Here is a 22,959-nt window from a genome sequence, read left to right as displayed (position 1 = left end):
AGCCTGGCTAGCGGTTTGTCAATTTTGTTTATTTTTTCAAAAAAACCAACTCTTGGTTTCGTTGATCTGCTCTACAGTTTTTTTACATTCTATATTGTTTATTTCTGCTCTGATCTTTATTATTTCTCTTCTTCTGCTGGGTTTAGGCTGCCTTTGCTGTTCTGCTTCTATTTCCTTTAGGTGTGCTGTTAGATTTTGTATTTGGGATTTTTCTCGTTTCTTGAGATAGGCCTGGATTGCAATGTATTTTCCTCTCAGGACTGCCTTTGCTGCGTCCCAAAGCGTTTGGATTGTTGTATTTTCATTTTCGTTTGTTTCCATATATTTTTTGATTTCTTCTCTAATTGCCTGGTTGACCCACTCATTCGTTAGTAGGGTGTTCTTTAACCTCCATGCTTTTGGAGGTTTTCCAGACTTTTTCCTGTGGTTGATTTCAAGCTTCATAGCATTGTGGTCTGAAAGTATGCATGGTATAATTTCAATTCTTGTAAACTTATGAAGGGCTGTTTTGTGACCCAGTATATGATCTATCTTGGAGAATGTTCCATGTGCACTCGAGAAGAAAGTATATTCTGTTGCTTTGGGATACAGAGTTCTAAATATATCTGTCAAGTCCATCTGATCCAATGTCTCATTCAGGGCCCTTGTTTCTTTATTGACCGTGTGTCTAGATGATCTATCCATTTCTGTAAGTGGGGTGTTAAAGTCCCCTGCAATTACCACATTCTTATCAATAAGGTTGCTTCTGTTTATGAGTAATTGTTTTATATATTTGGGGGCTCCGGTATTCGGCGCATAGACATTTATAATTGTTAGCTCTTCCTGATGGATAGACCCTGTAACTATTATATAATGTCCTTCTTCATCTCTTGTTACAGCCTTTAATTTAAAGTCTAGTTTGTCTGATATAAGTATGGCTACTCCAGCTTTCTTTTGGCTTCCAGTAGCATGATAAATAGTTCTCCATCCCCTCACTCTCAATCTAAAGGTGTCCTCAGGTCTAAAATGAATCTCTTGTAGACAGCAAATAGATGGGTCTTGTTTTTTTATCCATTCTGATACCCTATGTCTTTTGGTTGGCGCATTTAATCCATTTACATTCAGTGTTATTATAGAAAGATACGGGTTTAGAGTCATTGTGATGTCTGTATGTTTTATGCTTGTAGTGATGACTCTGGTACTTTGTCTCACAGGGTCCCCCTTAGGATCTCTTGTAGGGCTGGTTTAGTGGTGACAAATTCCTTCAGTTTTTGTTTGTTTGGGAAGACCTTTATCTCTCCTTCTATTCTAAATGACAGACTTGCTGGATAAAGGATTCTCGGCTGCATATTTTTGCTGTCTAGCACCCTGAAAATCTCGTGCCAATTCTTTCTGGCCTGCCAAGTTTCAAAAGAGAGATCAGTCACGAGTCTTATAGGTCTCCCTTTATATGTGAGGGCACGTTTACCCCTTGCTGCTTTCAGAATTTTCTCTTTATCCTTGTATTTTGCCAGTTTCACTATGATATGTCGTGCAGAAGATCGATTCAAGTTACGTCTGAAGGGAGTTCTCTGTGCCTCTTGGATTTCAATGCCTTTTTCCTTCCCCAGTTCAGGGAACTTCTCAGCTATTATTTCTTCAAGTACCCTTTCAGCACCTTTCCCTCTCTCTTCCTCCTCTGGGATACCAATTATGTGTATATTATTTCTTTTTAGTGTATCACTTAGTTCTCTAATTTTCCCCTCATACTCCTGGATTTTTTTATCTCTCTTTTTCTCAGCTTCCTCTTTTTCCATAACTTTATCTTCTAGTTCACCTATTCTCTCCTCTGCCTCTTCCGTCCGAGCTGTGGTGGTTTCCATTTTGTTTTGCACTTCATTTAAAGCGTTTTTCAGCTCCTCGTGACTGTTCCTTAGTCCCTTGATCTCTGTAGCAAGAGATTCTCTGCTGTCCTGTATACTGTTTTCAAGCCCAGCGATTAATTTTATGACTATTATTCTAAATTCACTTTCTGTTATATTATTTAAATCCTTTTTGATCAGCTCATTAGCTGTTGTTATTTCCTGGAGATTCTTCTGAGGGGAATTCTTCCGCTTGGTCATTTTGGATAGTCCCTGGTGTGGTGTGGGCCTGCAGGGCACTTCCCCTGTACTGTGGTGTATAACTGTAGTTGGTGGGCGGGGCCGCAGTCAGTCCTGATGTCTGCCCCCAGCCCACCGCTGGGGCCACAGTCAGACTGGTGTGTGCCTTCTCTTCCCCTCTCCTAGGGGCGGGATTCACTGTGGGGTGGCGTGGCCCGTCTGGGCTACTTGCACAATGCCAGGCTTGTGATGCTGGGGATCTGGCGTATTAGCTGGGGTGGGTAGGCAAGGTGCACGGCAGCAGGGGGGCAGGCTTAGCTCGCTTCTCCTTAGGTGATCCACTTCAGGAGGGGCCCTGGGTGGCTCAGTCGGTTAATCATCCAACTCTTGGTTTCAGCTCAGGTCATGATCTTGTGGTTCATGGGTTTGAACCTCACGTCAGGCCAGGGGAAGATTATTGATACTGATAATGGAAGAAAGAAAATGTGCCAGCAGCTGACTGCTTACCACACCCAGTTTGAAACGCTCATGAATAACAGAGAAAGAGCCACTGCAGTCAACCAAAGTGTGCTCACTAGCATACATTCAGATGAAAAGTGAAACAAGCAAGGAGATATTTAGATATTTTATCTATCACACACCGGTTCCATTGATTTCCTCTTTATGGACTTGTTTTCGAGAGACGGGACTGATTTGTCCAGGTTTCAGATAAACATTTGTATCAGAATCTTACTGTATGTGTTGCATTTTGGAAACATAATTTGAACCTGTGTAATAAGAAGACTATTTTGAAAATATCAAAATGTTTAATTATATTATGCCATTATTACCTGTATTCTTTTTAAATGTATCTATACTACTTGAGAAGCTAGTGATAAATTTGTTAGAATTTTTAAAATTTTTTTAATGTTTATTTATTTTTGAGAGAGAGAGAGACAGAGTATAAGCTGGAGAGGGGCAGAGAGAAAGGGAGACACAGAATCCTAAGCAGGCTCCAGGCTCTGAGCTGTCAGCACAGAGCCCGATGTGGGGCTCGAACTCACTAGCTGTGAGATCATGACCTGAGCCAGACATCCAGCCAACTAGGCCACCCAGGCACCCCAATTTGTTAGAATTTTTGCTTTAAGGAATTGATGACAAGACTTTTCTGTTAATTTTTAGATGGATACAGTCAAATTGAACCTTAGAGTCCCATGGTAACCAGAAAGTTTAAAGATATTGCTTCTCTTATGGCATCTCTGTACAAAAAGCCACAAGCGAGACTTACAACTTAAGAGATTTTCATCTCTAGTTATTTTTCCTCACAGATAAGTAAACCGTATCTGAATGTCAAAGGCTGTATTTTAGTGGTAGCAATCTACTCCAAATGTACGAGTGCAAAGCAGAAAAAAACTAGGTGTTTTAGGTGTTTCAAAAAATATATATACATATATATTTATATTATGTAGATCAAACATCTGAATGAATAACTCACTTTTTCACTTTTTGTCAAACTTTGGGAGTGATGAAAAATAACAATGTACACTTTATGAATATTGATTATAGATTCATTAATATTTTAATACATTATTCTAGTTCTAAGTTTTACTCACTTATTAGGAGTGCGAAGGTCAAGGATCATTTCCTGGATATCAATTTGAATTTCAGAAGGGTTTGTTTTCGGCAGTTTAATTTTAACCTGAAAGAGAAAATGAGAAGAAAAATACTTTTGTCTTGAAGAACAGTTAATTTGAAGAGGGTAGGGAAGTATGGGGAAATGAGAGCTAATATTTATTAAGTTCCAGCTATGTGTGCATGGCTAGGCCCTTTCCTCATTACAATCTTGAGATGCAGGATTACCCCCATTTTATAGATGGAGATAGTGAGATACAGAGAAGTTTAATGAGCAGCCCAAGGGTAACCATCTGTAATTGAACTAAGGTTCCTTGCCTGTAACTTTCATTGTCTGAAGGTGCATACTTGTGCACCTGCTAAGGTTGGGGACTTTCAACGGACTTTATATCAGTGGGCACTTTGAATAAAAAGTGGTTAATTTTCATGTTGGGTGTGGGTTGGTGATGCCATTTGTAGTATCCTGGTATAAACTCCTATTCCGCATTTCCTAGAGAAGTGTAGGAGTCCATAAAAGTCGTTAATACAACAAGAGAAATAACAACATGATCCCTACGTACCCCACACCCACCTCCGCCTCCACACACACGCACACACAAAATGGGACTATTTATTGGTTTGGTAAGATTTTACTTAAAAATGTCGCATCTCAATTCCCACAGGACCCAGTAATTCCACTCCTGGGTACATACACAAGAGCATTTAAAACCCAGGTGTTCTCTTCCCTTATCCATCCCTCAAATATTGACATTTTCCAAGGGTCAGTCTGTCAATCTGCTTGCATGGATTCAGAAGTTTCTGCCAGTTCTGGTTCAAGGATTCCAGACATGTGATTCAGACATTTTGATGAAACCGCCTCAAAATAGCATCATCAGAATGTAAAATTACTGATTTTTTAACTAAGTAATATGTATAAGACATCTTTCACTCTTACTTCATACCTGACCTTAAGCCCATCTCAAATTCTTCCCCATCTCTCTCTCTTCTCACCCCATGTGCATTCTGCATCTAACTCTCTCATTATGTATTATGTATTAAATGTATTTAAAAATTTAAATACATCTAACTTTCACAATCAGAAATACATTAAATATATACAATTAGATCAACTTTTAAGGAGGTATCCACCCCCTACCATCATTATGAAAGAATGCTAGGATATTAACTATAAATATATGTATATTATATTACTATTAGAATTTAATTGAAGGTTTACTGTGCTGCCTAGAGCTGATAATAAGTAATTGTATTACAGCTCAAATATCTGTCTCCCTGAAACACAGTCTAATTTGCAACCAATCCAATAAGGTTAGCATAATCAGAAAGCCTGCAAAAAAATGTGTCCGTCCTCTAGAATTATATGGAAAAGAGAATCCATTCAATTATCATGTAGACAAATCTATGTATTCATTAGAAGTAAATAAGTATGACTGTTTTAACCTTAAGAGCAAAATCAGGATTTGAGAAATAGACCATTTAGGAAACAAGTGGATTCTCAGAAGATAGGCAGACACATTGCTCAGAATGATTGGTAGCGCTTTCTGAGATGAATACGTGTGATAAACATGTGACTCCTGGTTGTGTCTGCCAGATAGTGACTGATTCCTATCCCATCCCTGACTCTCACCTCATTCTCAGTGAGACTTGGAGATGGAGTAAGGCTCATATCCCTGTGAAGGAGGTGATAATGAAAAAGAAACAGACTAAATGGCTTGTTTCATAGGTCACATCAGAATGTCCCCTTATCAGTATGGATGCATTAAAGCAGAAGAGCCAAAATATTATATATCCATTGCTCAAAAAGAGTATCAAGCTATGTGCAGGCTGCTTTTCCCATCCTCTAGAACAAACAATGGGTCATTTGGCAGAATATCAATAACTCTAGCCCCATTTACTTTTGGCTTTTAGAGATAATCTGCTGTTCAACACACATGGGTGAAAATGGGAATCCACTGACCTACTTCCCCACTGCACGCATACCCCTTCTTACCACAAGTAGTCCTCTGGGGGAAGACAGGCTATCTTCCTCCATACCTTTGACACCTGAAGTTTCTTTTTCCATGGCCCCCAACTGACATCCAAGAGGTCAGGTACTTCAGTGAGCCCTATTTCTCAAGGGTAGGCTGTTCCCTATTCTTTGCCACATTGTTTCTATTACACATGTTTGGCTTCTCTCATCAACATTGTTTTTATCTCTAAAGCCATGACCCAGAGTCAACGTCACTTCATTGATCTGATTCCTCTTGGTTTTTGATACCTGGCTTGGAACTGGAGTGAGAATTTCCAGTGCCTCTGTTTGAACTCTGTCTCTGAATGTTGACCCCATCCCAAGGGCTATGTATTCTGTCCTCAGTCCCATTTCTGCAAGTTTCCTAGTGTCCCTCTCAATACCTCCCCCTCTCCAAGCATACATGTGCTACTTAAGATCAGTTATCCTTTATTTCAAGCCCAATGCAAAGCCAGTACTCTGTGGTAGTATATTCTAACCCCTCAGAGAACACCAATTCTGAAAATCAACATCTCCAGTCCCCGTCTTTGAGTTTCACATGGATTTATATTTCTAACAGCCTTGGACACTTCCAGCAAGATTTCTTATAGGCAGTTCAAACTGAATATAACCCAAACTTAATATATTTCTCTTAGAACTTTGTCTTCTTTCTTTTGCATTGCATTCCTGATCCCCATACCAAAAACAAAGCTGTTTACTCTTATTCCAGAAGTAATAAATGGTAATTGTAAATAAAGTGTAAAATTCAGATGAACAAAAAGAAATAAAAACCATCTCTAAGACTACCATCCAGAGACAAACCACTTCACATTCCCCTATCTTGATTCATGTCATCACCATTTACCCAGTCACCCAAACTAGAACTCTTGACTCCTATTTCTCCCTTACATATCCCATTTGACAACTTTCCATATGTGGAATTCTAGAAACTTAACAGAAGACCATGGGGGAAGGGAAGGGGAAATATAGTTTCAAACACAGAGGGAGGCAAACCATAAAGGACTCTTAAATGCAGAGAACAAACTGAGGTTTGATGGGGTAGCAGAGGAGAGGGGAAAATGGGTGATGGATATTGAGGAGGGCACTTGTTGGTATGAGCACTGGGTGTTGTATGTAGGCAATGAATCATGGGAATCTACTTTTGAAGCCAAGAGCACGCTGTAGACACTGTATGTTAGCTAACTTGACAATAAATTACATTAAAAAAATAAATCTTATCAATACTACTTCTTAAATATCTACCTTGCTCTCTATCCCTACTGCCACCCGCCAGGGGCCTACCTCTCTCACCTGAATTAGTGATATTGTCTATCAATTGGTTTTCCTAACACCAATCTCCCTAACTCGCACTCATCTCCTACCATCATCTCTGCCAAATTCTCGATAATCTGCCACTAGAGTTGTTATGAAATGCCACATCTAATTGTTTAACTCACCTTCTTTAAAATGTTTAGTAACTCTAATGCCCACAAAAGTTCACAATTCACGGTGTCTTAGTCTGTTGGGGCTGCCATAACACAATACTACAGACTGGAATTCTGAGCATGCCAGACGTGCGAGTATGGTTGGTTTCCGGTGACAGCTCTTTTCTCTACTTGCAGAAAGCTGCCTTCTCACAGGGTGCTCACATGGCCCAGAAAGAAACCAAGCAGAGCAAGCTCTCTGGTATCTTTGTATAAATGCACTAATATCATCATGCCAGCCCCACCCTTGTGACCTTATCTAAACCTAATTACCTCTCAAAGGTTCCATCTCCAAATACCATTACAGTGGGGGTTAGAGCTTCAAAATATGAACTTCAGGGGGACGCAATCAGTCCAAAGCACATGGTATGACCTTCAAGGGCTTTTCCAACTAGCTCCAAGCTGCTTATTCTGTTTTATCTTGTATTACTCCATGCCAGTGCATTCTGGGGTTCCAAGAACATCACAAATGCTCTCAAAACACATCATATGCTTTCATAGCACTATGCCTTTCTCATGCTGCTGCTTACTCTTCTCAGAGAGCTTTTCCACCCTGACAAACTATTATGGACTTCAAATGTCCAGGCATCCAGCAGAAGCAGAGAAATAATAAAGATCAGAGCAGAAATAAACACTATAAAATCTAAAAAAAATGTAGAGCAGATCAATTAAACCAAGAGTTGGTTTTTTGAAAAAATAAACAAAATTGATAAACCTCTAGCCAGGCTTCTCAAAAAGAAAAGGGAGATAACCCAAATAGATAAAATCATGAATTAAAATGGAATTATTACAACCAATCCTTCAGAAATATAAGCAATTATCAGGGAATACTATGAAAAATTATATGCCAACAAACTGGACAACCTGGAAGAAATGGACAAATTCCTAAACACCCAAACACTTCCAAAACTCAAACTGGAGGAAATAGAAAGCTTGAACAGACCAATAACCAGCGAAGAAATTGAATCAGTCATCAAAAATCTCCCAACAAATAAGAGTCCAGGACCAGATGGCTTCCCAGGGGAATTCTACCAGACATTTAAAGCAGAGATAATACCTATCCTTCTCAAGCTATTCCAAAAAATAGAAAGGGAAGGAAAACTTCCAGACTCATTCTATGAAGCCAGTATTACTTTGATTCCTAAACCAGACAGAGACCCAGTAAAAAAAGAGAACTACAGGCCAATATCCCTAATGAATATGGATGCCAAAATTCTCAATAAGATACTAGCAAATCGAATTCAACAGCTTATAAAAAGAATTATTCACCATGATCAAGTGGGATTCATCCCTGGGATGCAGGGCTGGTTCAACATTCGCAAATCAACCAATGTGATACATCACATTAATAAAAGAAAAGATAAGAACCATATGATCCTGTCAATCGATGCAGAAAAAGCATTTGACAAAATTCAGCATCGTTCCTTAATAAAAACCCTCAAGAAAGTCGGGATAGAAGGAACATACTTAAACATCGTAAAAGCCATGTATGAAAAGCCCACAGCTAATATCGTCCTCAATGGGGAAAAACTGAGACCTTTCCCCCTGAGATCAGGAACACGACAGGGATGTCCATTCTCACCGCTGTTGTTTAACATAGTGCTGGAAGTTCTAGCATCAGCAATCAGACAACAAAAGGAAATCAAGACATCAAAATTGGCAAAGATGAAGTCAAGCTTTCACTTTTTGCAGATGACATGATATTATACATGGAAAATCCGATAGACTCCACCAAAAGTCTGCTAGAACTGATACATGAATTCAGCAAAGTTGCAGGATACAAAATCAATGTACAGAAATCAGTTGCATTCTTATACACTAACAATGAAGCAACAGAAAGACAAATACAGAAACTGATCCCATTCACAATTGCACCAAGAAGCATAAAATACCTAGGAATAAACCTAACCAAAGATGTAAAAGATCCATATGCTGAAAACTATAGAAAGCTTATGAAGGAAATTGAAGAAGATACAAAGAAATGCAAAAACATTCTGTGCTCATGGATTGGAAGAATAAATATTGTTAAAATGTCAATACTACCCAAAGCTATCTACATTCAATGCAGTCCCAATCAAAATTGCACCAGCATTCTTCTCCAAGCTAGAACAAGCAATCCTAAAATTCATATGGAACCACAAAAGGCCCCGAATAGCCAAAGGAATTTTGAAGAAGAAGACCAAAGCAGGAGGCATCACAATCCCAGACTTTAGCCTCTACTACAAAGCTGTCATCATCAAGACAGCATGGTATTGGCACAAAAACAGACACACAGACCAATGGAATAGAATAGAAACCCCAGAACTAGACCCAGAAACGTATGGCCAACTCATCTTTGACAAAGCAGGAAAGAATATCCAATGGAAAAAAGACAGCCTCTTTAACAAATGGTGCTGGGAGAACTGGACAGCAACATGCAGAAGAATGAAACTAGACCACTTTCTCACACCATTCACAAAAATAAACTCAAAATGGATAAAGGACCTGAATGTGAGACAGGAAACCATCAAAACCTTAGAGGAGAAAGCAGGAAAAGACCTCTCTGACCTCAGCCGCAGCAATTTCTTACTTGACACATCCCCAAAGGCAAGGGAATTAAAAGCAAAAATGAACCATTGGGACCTCATGAAGATAAAAAGCTTCTGCACAGCAAAGGAAACAACCAACAAAACTAAAAGGCAACCAACGGAATGGGAAAACATATTTGCAAATGACATATTGGACAAAGGGCTAGTATCCAAAATCTATAAAGAGCTCACCAAACTCCACACCCAAAAAACAAATAACCCAGTGAAGAAATGGGCAGAAAACATGAGTAGACACTTCTCTAAAGAAGACATCCAGATGGCCAACAGGCCCATGAAAAGATGCTCAACGTCGCTCCTTATCAGGGAAATACAAATCAAAACCACACTCAGATACCACCTCAGGTCAGTCAGAGTGGCCAAAATGAACAAATCAGGAGACTATAGATGCTGGAGAGGATGTGGAGAAACGGGAACCCTCTTGCACTGTTGGTGGGAATCCAAACTGGTACAGCCACTCTGGAAAACGGTGTGGAGGTTCCTCAAAAAATTAAAAATAGACCTACCCTATGACCCAGCAATAGCACTGCTAGGAATTTACCCAAGGGATACAGGAGTACTGATGCATAGGGGCACTTGTACCCCGATGTTCATAGCAGCACTCTCAACAATAGCCAAATTATGGAAAGAGCCTAAATGTCCATCAACTGATGAATGGATAAATTGTGGTTTATATACACAATGGAGTACTACGTGGCAATGAGAAAGAACAAAATATGGCCCGTTGTAGCAACGTGGATGGAACTGGAGAGTGTAATGCTAAGTGAAATAAGCCATACAGAGAAAGACAGATACCGTATGGTTTCACTCTTATGTGGATCCTGAGAAACTTAACAGAAACCCATGGGGGAGGGGAAGGAAAAAAAAAAGAGGTTAGAGTGGGAGAGAGCCAAAGCATAAGAGACTCTTAAAAACTGAGAACAAACTGAGGGTTGATGGGGGGTGGGAGGGAGGGGAGGGTGGGTGATGAGTATTGAGGAGGGCACCTTTTGGGATGAGCACTGGGTGTTGTATGGAAACCAATTTGATAATAAATTTCATACATTAAAAATAAATAAATACATAAATAAATTCTTATCGCTAAAAACAAAACAAAACAAAACAAAACAAAAACAAAAAAACAAATGTCCAGGCAAAATGCCACCTGTATTGTGAAGTCTGCTTGGACTACTTCTTTGCACCCATATCACTTTATACACACTTCTATCAAATTCAAATTGTTTGGGTTCAAATCATAGTTCTACCAGATTCTAAGTGTGTGACCTTAAGCAAGCCACTTAACTTCTTTGTGCTTCAGCAACCTCATCTGTAAAATGAAAATAAGAGCACCTATTTCATAGGGTCAATGCGGGGATTAATGATTTGCTATATGCAAAGTTTACAGAGAAATGCCTAACACATAGTAAGCATTATACAAATTGCTTTGCTATTATTATTATTATTATTATTATTATTTCATGTTAAGTGAAAACAATCTGGATAAAAACGTTTACTTGTAGACTGTGAATGTAGGGAGATGGCTCTGCCATGGCACCCCAGTGACCTTGCACTATCCCCATAGGCCACATATGCAAGATTCCACTACAGCCTGCCCCAAGTCTTGGCAGGACATCCTGTGATCCTCTTGGAACGTGGGAAGGTAGACAGTCTTGTGAGGAGTTGCCTCACATCTGTTTCCTATCTGTCTTTCTACCTTGTGGGAGGCTCCTTATCTTGTGGGAGGCCGTTTCTCACCCTACTCCCTGGTTCCCATAAGGCAGAAGGGCTTTCTGTCTCCCTTCTCTTGGCTATAGATGCAGGCTATAAAATAGTTCAGCTACAGTCTAGAGTTTGCCCTTTAGCAACAGAGTGTCCTACTGCCTGTGTCACCTGTCATCTGGCCACTTTAGTTTGATGTTGTCCTGTGGGGCAAAGGGAGATGACACTATACTGATCTTGCTTATGCTGCCTGTGTAAATAATCAACTATATGCATTGGGGCTCACTGTTTCCTTATTGGATGGATCTATGGAAGTCTGCTGCTGCTTATGGACTACTTGATGTCTTGACAGTAAGCTCGTTAAAAGGAGAAACTTATCTATTTTGTCAACACTATATACTGAGTATCTGGCCTATGGCAAGTGTTCAATAAGTATTTGTTAAATTAAAAAATATAGCGGGGCGCCTGGGTGGCTCAGTTAAGCATCGGACTCTTGATCTCAGCTCGGGTCATGATCTCATGGTTCGTGGGTCCGAGCCCTGCATCAGGCTCTGCAGTGATAGCGCGGAAGCTGCTTGGGATTCTGTCTCCTTCTCTCTCTCTGCCTCTCCCCGGCTCGCTCTCTTTCTCTCAAAACAAATAAGTAAACATTAAAAAAAAAACACATAGCAAACAATGGTAAATACGTATTCAAGGATATATATCAAACCCCTGATAGTGGGATGCTTGTGGGAACGGATGGAAAGTATAGAGAACAAAAGAGAAAATTAAAAATAAAATAGAACAAGACAGAGGCATTATACTCATGAGGCTTAAAGAAAAACATAGTGTTACCAAGGAGGAAAAAGCCTTCTGGCTCTTTTATTATTCTTCCATTAATTTATATGAGTATTTGATACCTTGCAAGCTTGACCTTATTTTCTCAACTGTACTACAAGGAGAAAAGCCTAGATAAGCATCTTTTAAACCATGTTCCAAAGAGGCCCAGTTTTTCTCCTAGGAGCTGTCTCATGGTGATAGTACCCTTTTAACCAAGGCAGGGGTACTTTTATGTGTTTTATATGTTGGGTTTTCTCATGGAATTTTGTTTGAAGTAAATGGTTGGCAGCTAAAAACAAAAAAAAAAAACCCTGCAAACCTAGATGTAGCTGTAAAATTAATGTACAGCATGATGACTATAATTACTAATACCGTATTGAATACTGGGTATCTGCTAAGAGAGTAGATTTCAGGTACTCTCAACCACACACATGCACACACACACAAACACACACACATACACACACATAATGCACACACACACAATGCTAAGTGGGTGAGGACAGGATATGTTAATTAGCTTGACTACAGTAATTTCACTATGTATACGTGTATCATATCATCATGTTGTACACTTCGCCTTAAATACATACAATTTTTACTTAAAACATTAAATGCCTAAATATAGATTAAGGCAAAGAAGCTTGGTAGCTATGAACTCGGGGAGTGGAGCAGCAGGCATGATTTGGATAATGGAGCTCCTTGGCTTGGGGTTAGAAGGAAAGAATGAAAGGTTTGCTGAAGACATGCATATTCCTAACTGAGAATTTTGTTTAGGACAATTGCTTTAAGACTCATAAATCTTATTTTCTTATTTGGAGGCTGGAGAGGGTAAAGGAAGGGGTGGTCCTCGTGAATTTTTTTATTAAACTTTATTTTTTATTTTTTAAAATTTACATCCAAATTAGTTAGTATATAGTGAAGCAATGATTTCAGTAGATTCCTTAGTACCCCTTACCCATTTAGCCCATCCCCCCCCACAACCCCTCCAGCAACCCTCAGTTTCTTCTCCATATTTATGAGTCTCTTTTGTTTTGTCCCCCCTCCCTGTTTTTATATTATTTTTGTTTCCCTTCCCTTATGTTCATCTGTTTTGTCTCTTAAAGTCCTCATATGAGTGAAGTCATATGATTTTTGTCTTTCTCTGACTAATTTCACTTAGCATAATACCCTCCAGTTCCATCCACGTAGTTGCAAATGGCAAGATTTCATTCTTTTTGATTGCCGAGTAATACTCCATTGTGTGTGTGTGTGTGTGTGTGTGTGTGTGTGTGTGTGTGTGTATACCACATCTTCTTTATCCATTCATCCATCGGTGGACATTTGGCTCTTTCCATACTTTGGCTACTGTTGATAGTGCTCCTATAAACATGGGGGTGCATGTGTCCCTTCGAAACAGCACACCTGTATCCCTTGGATAAATGCCTAGTAGTGCAATTGCTGGGTCGTAGGGTAGTTCTATTTTTAGTTTTTTGAGCAACCTCCATACTGTTTTCCAGAGTGGCTGCACCAGCTTTCATTCCCACCAACAATGCAAAAGAGATCCTCTTTCTCCACATCCTCGCCAACATCTGTTGTTGCCTGAGCTGTTAATGTTAGCCATTCTGACAGGTGTAAGGTGTATCTCATTGCGGTTTTGATTTGTATTTCCCTGATGATCAGTGATGTTGAGCATTTTTTCATGTGTCGGTTGGCCATCTGGATGTCTTCTTTGGAGAAGTGTCTATTCATGTCTTTTGCCCATTTCTTCACTGGATTATTTGTTTTTTGGGTGTTGAGTTTGATAAGTTCTTTGTAGATTTTGGATACTAACCCTTTATCTGATATGTCATTTACAAATATCTTCTCCCATTCTGTTGGTAGCCTTTTAGGTTGCTGGTTGTTTCCTTCGCTGTGCAGAAGCTTTTTATTTTGATGAGGTCCCAGTAGTTCATTTTTGCTTTTGTTTCCCTTGCCTCTGGAGACGTGTTCAGTAAGAAATTGCTGCGGGCAAGATCAAAGAGGTTTTTGCCTGCTTTCTCCTCGAGCATTTTGATGGCTTCCTGTCTTACATTGAGGTCTTTCATCCATTTTGAGTTTATTTTTGTGTATGGTGTAAGAAAGTGGTCCAGGTTCATTCTTCTGCATGTCGCTGTCCAGTTTTCCCAGCACCACTTGCTGAAGAGACTGTCTTTATTCCAGTGGATATTCTTTCCTGCTTTGTCAAGATTAGTTGGCCATACGTTTGTGGGTCCATTTCTGGGTTCTCTATTCTATTCCATTGATCTGAGTATCTGTTCTTGTGCCAGTACCATACTGTCTTGATGATTACAGCTTTGTAGTATAGCTTGAAGTCTGGGATTGTGATGCCTCCTGCTTTGGTTTTCTTTTTCAAGATTGCTTTGGCTATTTGGGTTCTTTTCTGGTTCCATAAAATTTTAGGATTATTTGGTCTAGCTCTGTGAAGAATGCTGGTGTTACTTTGATAGGGATCGCATTGAATATGTAGATTGCTTTAGGTAGTATCGACATTTTAACTATATTTGTTCTTCCTATCCAGGAGCATGGAATCTTTTCCTATTTCTTTGTGTTTTCTTCAATTTCTTTCATCAGCTTTCTATAGTTTTCAGTGTACAGATTTTTCACCTCTTTGGTTAGATTTATTCCTAGGTATTTTATGGTTTTTGGTGCAATGGTAAATGGGATCGATTCCTTGATTTCTCTTTCTGTTGCTTCATTGTTGGTGTACAGAAATGCAATCGATTTCTGTGCATTGATTTTATATCCTGCAACTTTGCTGAATTCATGCATCAGTTCCAGCAGTTTTTTGGTTGAATCTTTTGGGTTTTCCATATAGAGTATCATGTCCTCTGCGAAGAGTAAAAGTTTGACCTCCTCCTGGCCAATTTGGATGCATTTTATTTCTTTGTGTTGTCTGATTGCAGAGGCTAAGACTTCCAATACTGTGTTGAATAACAGTGGCGAGAGTGGACATCCCTGTCTTGTTCCTGACCTTAGGGGGAAAGCTCTCAGTTTTTCCCCACTGAGGATGATATTAGTGTTGGGTTGCTCATATATGGCTTTTATCATCTCGAGGTATGATCCTTCTATCCCTACTTTCTTGAGGGTTTTTATCAAGAAAGGATGCTGTATTTTGTCAAATGCTTTCTCTGCATCTATTGAGAGGATCATATGGTTCTTGTCCTTTCTTTTATTGACGTGATGAATCATGTTAATTGCTTTGTGGATATTGAACTAGCCCTGCATCCCAGGTATAAATCCCAGGTCCGCCTGAATTTTTAGATCCCAAATCCCTTCTTGTACTTAAACAGATTGTTTGTGTTACTATCCTCTTCAGCTTAAACAGAGGTCTTCTTTTTGAAGTCTCTGGTTTGGATTGTTATATAGAGACCAGGTCCAGCCCCCGAATAAGAAATTTGGCCAATTCTAAGGTGTAATTCCCCCCACATTTTAGTGTTTCTGATACTGGGATGCATCACACAACCAATGTGTACATTTAACGTGGTAGTATACTTATTGCTCCTTTTTTTATTAAGTGGCATGATTACAATTTGATGATGTCTTAGATCTGAGAAAATGCTATATTATCAACAGGAATAATAAGCTTATACATTTGAGGAAGAAATACTTGAGATGCAGTCGACAACCTCTTCAGTCCAAGTCTTACCAGTGGGGTTAAGCAACGATAGTGGATATCACCATTAACGTGCTTATAGGATAAAATTTAAGCTACAAATCAGGGATTTTTTTCCTCTTTTTTGAGATTCAGCTTACCAGTACACCACTGTCCACAATTACTCTTTATTATTCTTATACGCACAGCTTACTCAAATAGGCCAGGCTATTTCATGCCTAGATACCTTCCCATGTGCCTTACCTCTGCTTGGAATGCCCTTCTTGGAATGTTGTCCACTGGAAAAATCCTGTCCACCAGGTGTTGATCTCTTTCCACTTTATGTCACCATGTACCTGGTATATGCCTCTAAATATGTACTTACCATATTGGATTGCAATGATTTGTTAGTCTTCCATCCCCTTTACTATAAATTCCTTGAGGGTAATTGACTGTATCTTATTTATCTTTGTATCCCTAGTACTTAGAACAGTGCCTGGTATGCAATGGTACTAAGTGTTTAAAGACTGAATGTATGAAAAGAAAGACAGAGAAAAAGAACAGTATACATTTGGTGAGGTGCCATAGCACCAACAAATATTTCATGCGGCTTCCATTCAGTGCCATCCGTGCCTCAGCCAAACCTTCTAAACTCCTGGTAGACTTAAAACTGTCAACATTGAGTTTCATTGTTAATAATAAGATGATTTCATTTATGTTAGTGCTTTCTCCCCAGTCAATTAGAAGTTCATTAAAGGAAGAGATCAGGTCTTCTTCTGCTTATACTTGTTGAGTTTTACATAAATTGTATAGTACTCTGAGGTACAATTTGGGTTCCAAGAGTCTTCATTCAGGATACCTTTATTATTAATACTAGTAGCGTTTTACAGGAGAGAAATGGAAAGGCTCACAACAGTTATTTACTTAGGGCCTGGAATTCCTCCAGAGTTTATAGCAATCCTCAATACTAGACATCAAAAATGTTATTTTACAGTTATTTAAAAGAGAGGAATTGGGATATTACTGGTAAAACCCTGGGAGCTAATTACTTCAAGATCACTTGAAACCTTAACTCATTAGAATGTGAAAAATCTCCTGAGGTACTTAAACTCGCTATTCCCATTATGTTACTTGATTCAATTGAATGTCTTAGATTTTGCTAATAAGAGAAAACCTGAAGTTCATGCAACAGAGAGATACCATTTATCATTTGCTTAAGGAAAAAATATTAAGCATCTCCAATGGGCACCTCAGTACTCTATAATGTAGAGTATTATGAGAGAGGGGGAAAGATATATGTATAGTCCCTGATCTCAGGGAAAAAAAATTCTCCAGACCAGAATTACTAGTATATGCTACCAAAAAGAGTTGCATTCCACACTCTTAGGTAGGTCCAGACTTTTCAACAAGATCATTACGAGGCTCAAATAAGCAAAAGTAAGGTGATCTCATTGATGTCATTGGTATTGTATTATTATTACATAGAAATAGAATCATTTGGATAAGGGAGTCAAGTAACATTTTATACATCTTTTTAGAGTTTTAAATCAGAAGTTCAGATCCAAAATTTAAGAAAAATTCCCTTTTTAAATCTCACCATTATAAGCTGAGTCATTAGAAGAAGTAAGAGAGATTCAGGGAAGGGAAGATTTCATTCTGGTTGCCATCAACTCATCATAAGTTAATAACCAATCAGATGGCATTCATTGAACAGAACTAGGATGAAAGAAAATTCAGTCCAATTGGAATGAGTAGGTTTTTGTTTTGTTTTGTTTTGTTTAGAGAGAGAGCATGAGAGGGGGGAGGGGCAGAGAGAGAATCTTAAGTAGGCTCCATGCTCAGCATGGAGCCTGATATGGGGCTTGATCCCATGACCCTGGGATTATGACCTAAGCCTTAAACAAGAGTCATATGCTCAATTAACTAAACTACCCAGGCATCCCAAATGGAAGTTTTAATAGGGCTAGAAATAGTGTATTATGTCATATGATTCTACTATGTTTATTTGTAAATCTTACCCATATGTGTAAATGGAGTTTATTTTGTACATGTTTACCAATTTCAAACTATCAATCCCATTATTCCATTAGTGCCTAAAATATAGCAACCATTATTTTTAAAGAGTTTACTGCCTTGCCTATGGTATTATGTGTAAAACAGTCAGTCAATTTAGCCATAATGGTCATATGGAAAATGGAGAGAAGCTCACCACTAGATCTTCACAACATGCTGTTGAAGAGTCTTTTCTCGAAAATCCTAGGAACATATCCTCAGTTCCCACCTGCTGTTTGAATATAATCTCATACCTGGAAAAAAAAAAAGGAGTCAATGATACAGAGACTCAAAAGAAAGAGCAATTTTCTCACAGGGCAAAAAAACTAGAAACTACGGGTACATGCTATTACAAAAAATAAAGTTCTGACAGTTTTTCGGGCATATAGCAGAACATAAAGAAATAGAAGTCTAGAAATACAGTCAAAAATACCTAACGCTGTAAATCAGGATTTATATTGTATCTACTTATTTTCGAAAAATTAACCTTAACTGTTTTAGAGCTATACAAATAAAATGGGTTAAGGGAACTTCTAAGACGATTAAAAGTAGAAGGGAAAAAAAGTTCTTTTTTTTCTTCCTGGAAAACGATGGCTCAGAAAAATAGTAGGCCCATAACCCAGGGTTTGATGGATAGATAAAAATCCTCCTCTGCTAAATTGAAGCCACAGAGTAGAGTTAGAAAATCCAGGTTTAGTACTTTTTCTGTCATTAACTGTGTGACCTTGGTCAAGTCACAAAGTCGTGGGGAGAAGGGTAGGTTTGAACTCAATGACCTCTATAATCTTTTTTGCCTCTAAAATTCTACAATGGAAACACTGGTAATGCAGTCAGCACAACTACATTGCAGTGTTTACAATCTAGGCTTACAAAGTTCTTTTTTTAGAATTTTTAATGCTTATTTATTTTTGAGAGAGAGAGAGAGCATGAGCAGGGGAGGGGCAGAGAGAGAGGGAGACACAGAATCCGAAGCAGGCTCCAGACTCTGAGCTGTCAGCACTGAGCCTGTCATGGGGCTTGAACTCACGAACTGCGAGATCATGTCCTGAGCTGAAGTTGGACACTTAACCAACTGAGCCACCCAGGTGCCCCTAGGCCTACAGAGTTCTTAGCCCAGTGAAAGATTTTCCTGACATTTCACCTCACCCATGACAATTCACAAATCTTTCTTTGTCCCCAAATTAGGGCCCCTAGGGACAGGATCGTTTCTAGAATCACCCAGCCACAATGGACCCTATCTTTTTAGGTGGAATGTAGTAAGCAAATGTTTACAAATGATCTTTTCCATTTAATTCTACCCTTATGAAGAAATGGTAAATCTCTGGATAGGAAGACTAAAGGACTATGTTGAACTTCTGACCACTTGCAAATAGGAATCCCCAAGAATGAAAAAGGGATTTCTCTGAGTTTGAACAGGGCTAGCAATAAGTAGCTATTTGATATGGGGCACTTTTTTCTTAATAGACTATAACTATAACTATAACATTTACCTTATATTTACAAAGGTGAAGCCAGGTTAAAACAAAACAGAAGGGTATCGATCCACACTCCATGACTACCAAATGGATTTGCTCTAGCTGCTGCTTTCTCCTCATCTCCAGATGCAATTTTCCAACTGTCTACGTTTGCCTGGATGTCCCAAAGGCACCTTACAGTCCACACATCCAAAACCAAACTCAGTGTTTCCCCTCTCCCTTCGTTCCCAATCACAGTCAATAGCCTCACTATTCACCTGGTCACCCTAGTTGGTACCCTCAGCATCATTTCTGAGGCTTTCCTCTCATTCATTATATCTAATTGAATACCATATATTCCTTTAAGACTCTCTCAAATAAAGATCCTCACATTTCTACCCAAGGCCAGTGACTCAGCTCAGGCCCATCTTACTTTGCATGTGGCCACTCATGATTCTTTTTTGTGAGCTGCTTGCTCACTTCTTTACCCATTTTCTTCTTTACCCATTGGGACATTTTGAAATGTACTTGCATAAAATGGAAAATAAGATTAAAAAATTTTATAAAGCAATTTTCTTCATACCCTGACTGGAGTTCTTATTCATTTAAAGCTTTCATGGATGTTATTTCTACAGAACATCAAACATCAAGATGAGAAGTGAAAATTTACTCAAATTTGGAACTTGCCACATATGGATGTTTGACATTCATTAGACAGTATGACAAATGAGTGGCTTACTTCTTACCTTTTATACGGATGTGTGGGCACTGTATAAACATAACCTGAGATTTACTCTCTTCGTTTTTAAGATGCACACAGAAATGTTTTAAAATCCCCTTTGATCTTTTTTTATGAGGTTTATAGGGTTTTTTTTACATTGTTTATGCAATAGTTGGATACTTTTTTCCAGTTAATTATCTGCAGTCTCCCACTGTTTCCATTTTCAGAATGGAAGTAGAAGATAGAAGCATAAGGTTTTTTTTTTCTAACATTGGACACAATTTTATTTTTTTTATTTTTATTTTTTTTATTTTTTTTTATTTTTATATATATGAAATTTATTGACAAATTGGTTTCCATACAACACCCAGTGCTCATCCCAAAAGCATTGGACACAATTTTATAGTCAGAATTAGAAAAGTTGTCAGATCACTTACCATAGAAGTCTTCAAGAATTTATAAAGTACATTATAATTTTGTAAGTACTGCCTTTGTTTTTCAAGCTATTCTAAATACTCAATCAAGATTTTATTTTAAAGCCCCGGATGTTGTATGTAAGTGATGAATCACTGAATTCTACTTCTGAAACCAATATTGCTCTGTATGTTAACTAACTAAAATATAAAAAAATACATATATTTAAAGCTTAGTGTATTTAACCATTAGTTTCAATTATGAATGTGAACACACTTTCAGTTCCTGGAAATTGTGGGTGATTTATTTTATCAAAGTGAAGGAACTTTTTATGTTAATAATCCTAAATTCCATATTTACAATTCATATTCACAGTTCCTAATGAAAAAGCTACAAGGTGAGGCTTCAATCCTGCTTGCAAAATATATTAAACAGAATCCTAAAATAATTAGTAAACAGGTCCAGGTAATAATAGATAATCGGAGGGAGAACATAGCCTTTTACCGAAATTGAATATTGAGTAATTAAACGCAAGTCTTTGACACATAAACATGGTATAATAATTTAGTTTGTATGAATGCTTGTAATTTAATGGGCTTTTCTTTCCCAGTGTTAGTTCCACATTATACTACTGACACTGAATACAATTTTGTAATGGAAATGACTATTTTTCATTTTTTGTTAGATAATAACTAAAGGGAGGTGTTATGTTTTACTTTGTTTCTGCTCCACAAGGAAAAAAAATTATCAATTACACATGGCTTCTGTGTGTCACTGCAGTCTTCTCTTTCATGTGGTAGAAGTTACTTTATGAATCCTGTCAAAAATAGAATGGTATCGGATGACACATCGAACTTCAGCCCCAAACACATTCCCGCCTTCATTTGACTTACTCTGGTATTTCTCTAACATCCCACGTGTCATGGTGCTCTGCTCCCTCTGGAACTTCCTCTGGATTCCAGATATCCTCGACATTTTCATCACTGTTTTGAGGGATGACTGTGAAAAAAAAGGGAAGATAAAGCTGAAGCTGTTGTCTGTTTTCCCCCTCAAAATTGCTCCCGTTCTTCACACGCAGTTTGGGATCGTCAAAGTCAAACATTTTCTATTTGTTACCACTAGCTTGTTTTTTGGTCAAAACAAGCTTAATTTGTAAAAACTTGACGTTTTTGAATCAATACACAACCAATATGTCGTAAAATTATAATAATAATTGAGAAAATTTAGAAACAACATATAAGCAAAAAGAAGAAAATAAATAATCTGTAATCCAACCACCCAAGATAATCAATGAGAGCATTCTGATGTATATCTTTCCAGCCTCTGTGTGTGTGCACATATGTATATGCATATAGCATATATACTCAATATATGAAGTAACATCTTATATGAAACATATAGAACATAGATATACATAGAAATACTAGGATCATATGTAAAATATTTATGTAAAAGAACAAATCAAACATACAATCAATCTGATTTGTGTAGAAATGTCTTATCTTGCATCGTGTATTACTATATAGAAGTTCTTTGATACCTTTTCCATGCAAGCATGACATAATTCTTTAAAAATACTGTTGGTTAAATAAATTGAAAACAGTGGATACAATGGTCATTTTTTAATCCAGTATTTTCCTCAGGCAGATGGGAGCCTCAAAGAAAATCTCTATCACTTGTCCTTTATGTAGGACTGAGCATGTACCTGGGTTTCTACATGTCATCTTTAAATGTTTAAAAGTAAACGAGGCATGCAAAAACTCAGCTTACATTTGTTCCAACTATTGGGGCAGCAAATGCAGACCAACATTAGGTGCAGAACATTATTTCGAGTTCTCCTTTTAAGCATCCCCAGAAATGCACTTGATTACTAGGTTTTCAATACTGCCACTCTTTTCAAATTATCTGCCTCTATCTAGCATGGGCTTTGTGAAGCCTAATTACAGATTTATATAAAATATGTTACAAATGACTCATTGTTCTCAGAATTTAGAGGTTATTAGACATTATGTCAGAAATACCGGCAGCATAGAAATACATTAAAATTTGAACTAGTCTTCCAACATCTCTTTAAAAAAATTTTTTTTGGTAACATTTATTTATTTTTGAGAGAGATAAATAGAGTGTAAGCAGGGGATGGGCCGAGAGAGACGGAGACACAGAATCTGAAGCAGGCTCCAGGCTCTGAGCTGTCAGCACAGAGACCGACGTGGGGCTCCAACTCACAAATCACGAGATCATGACCTGAGCCCAAGTCAGACGTTCGACCGACGGAGCCACCCAGGCATCACCCAGGTGCCCCCCAACATCTCTTGAACTAGGTAAATAGATTCTTCAGTATGTAGAGTCTAATAACTGAAATTTTAAAATCATTCTCTCAGACTTCATTTGAGCCATTATTTTAAACATTTTTCCCGATGAAATCTTTTACAATCAGCTAAATTGATGAAGGAACTTCTTT

At 38.2% G+C, this 22,959-nt stretch overlaps 1 protein-coding gene across 1 annotated transcript in view; it reads right to left on the bottom strand.

Moving 5' to 3' along the window:
• DNAAF6 (dynein axonemal assembly factor 6) overlaps positions 1–22,959 on the bottom strand; it is a 36,167-nt gene that overhangs the window by 8,006 nt on the left and 5,202 nt on the right. The window contains exons 3-5 of the mRNA XM_047081792.1: positions 21,392–21,497; positions 18,067–18,163; positions 3,653–3,738 (exon numbers count right to left, since the gene is read on the bottom strand). Coding sequence (XP_046937748.1) covers positions 3,653–3,738; positions 18,067–18,163; positions 21,392–21,497 — 289 coding nt within the window. The remainder of the gene's footprint in view (positions 1–3,652; positions 3,739–18,066; positions 18,164–21,391; positions 21,498–22,959) is intronic.

This window comes from Lynx rufus, unplaced genomic scaffold, assembly GCF_022079265.1.
Source record: "Lynx rufus isolate CCGP_SWC_20201006 ecotype Redwood Valley unplaced genomic scaffold, mLynRuf1.p SCAF_19, whole genome shotgun sequence".
Classification (NCBI taxonomy): domain Eukaryota; kingdom Metazoa; phylum Chordata; class Mammalia; order Carnivora; family Felidae; genus Lynx; species Lynx rufus.
This window is presented reverse-complemented; position numbering and strand designations above follow the sequence as displayed.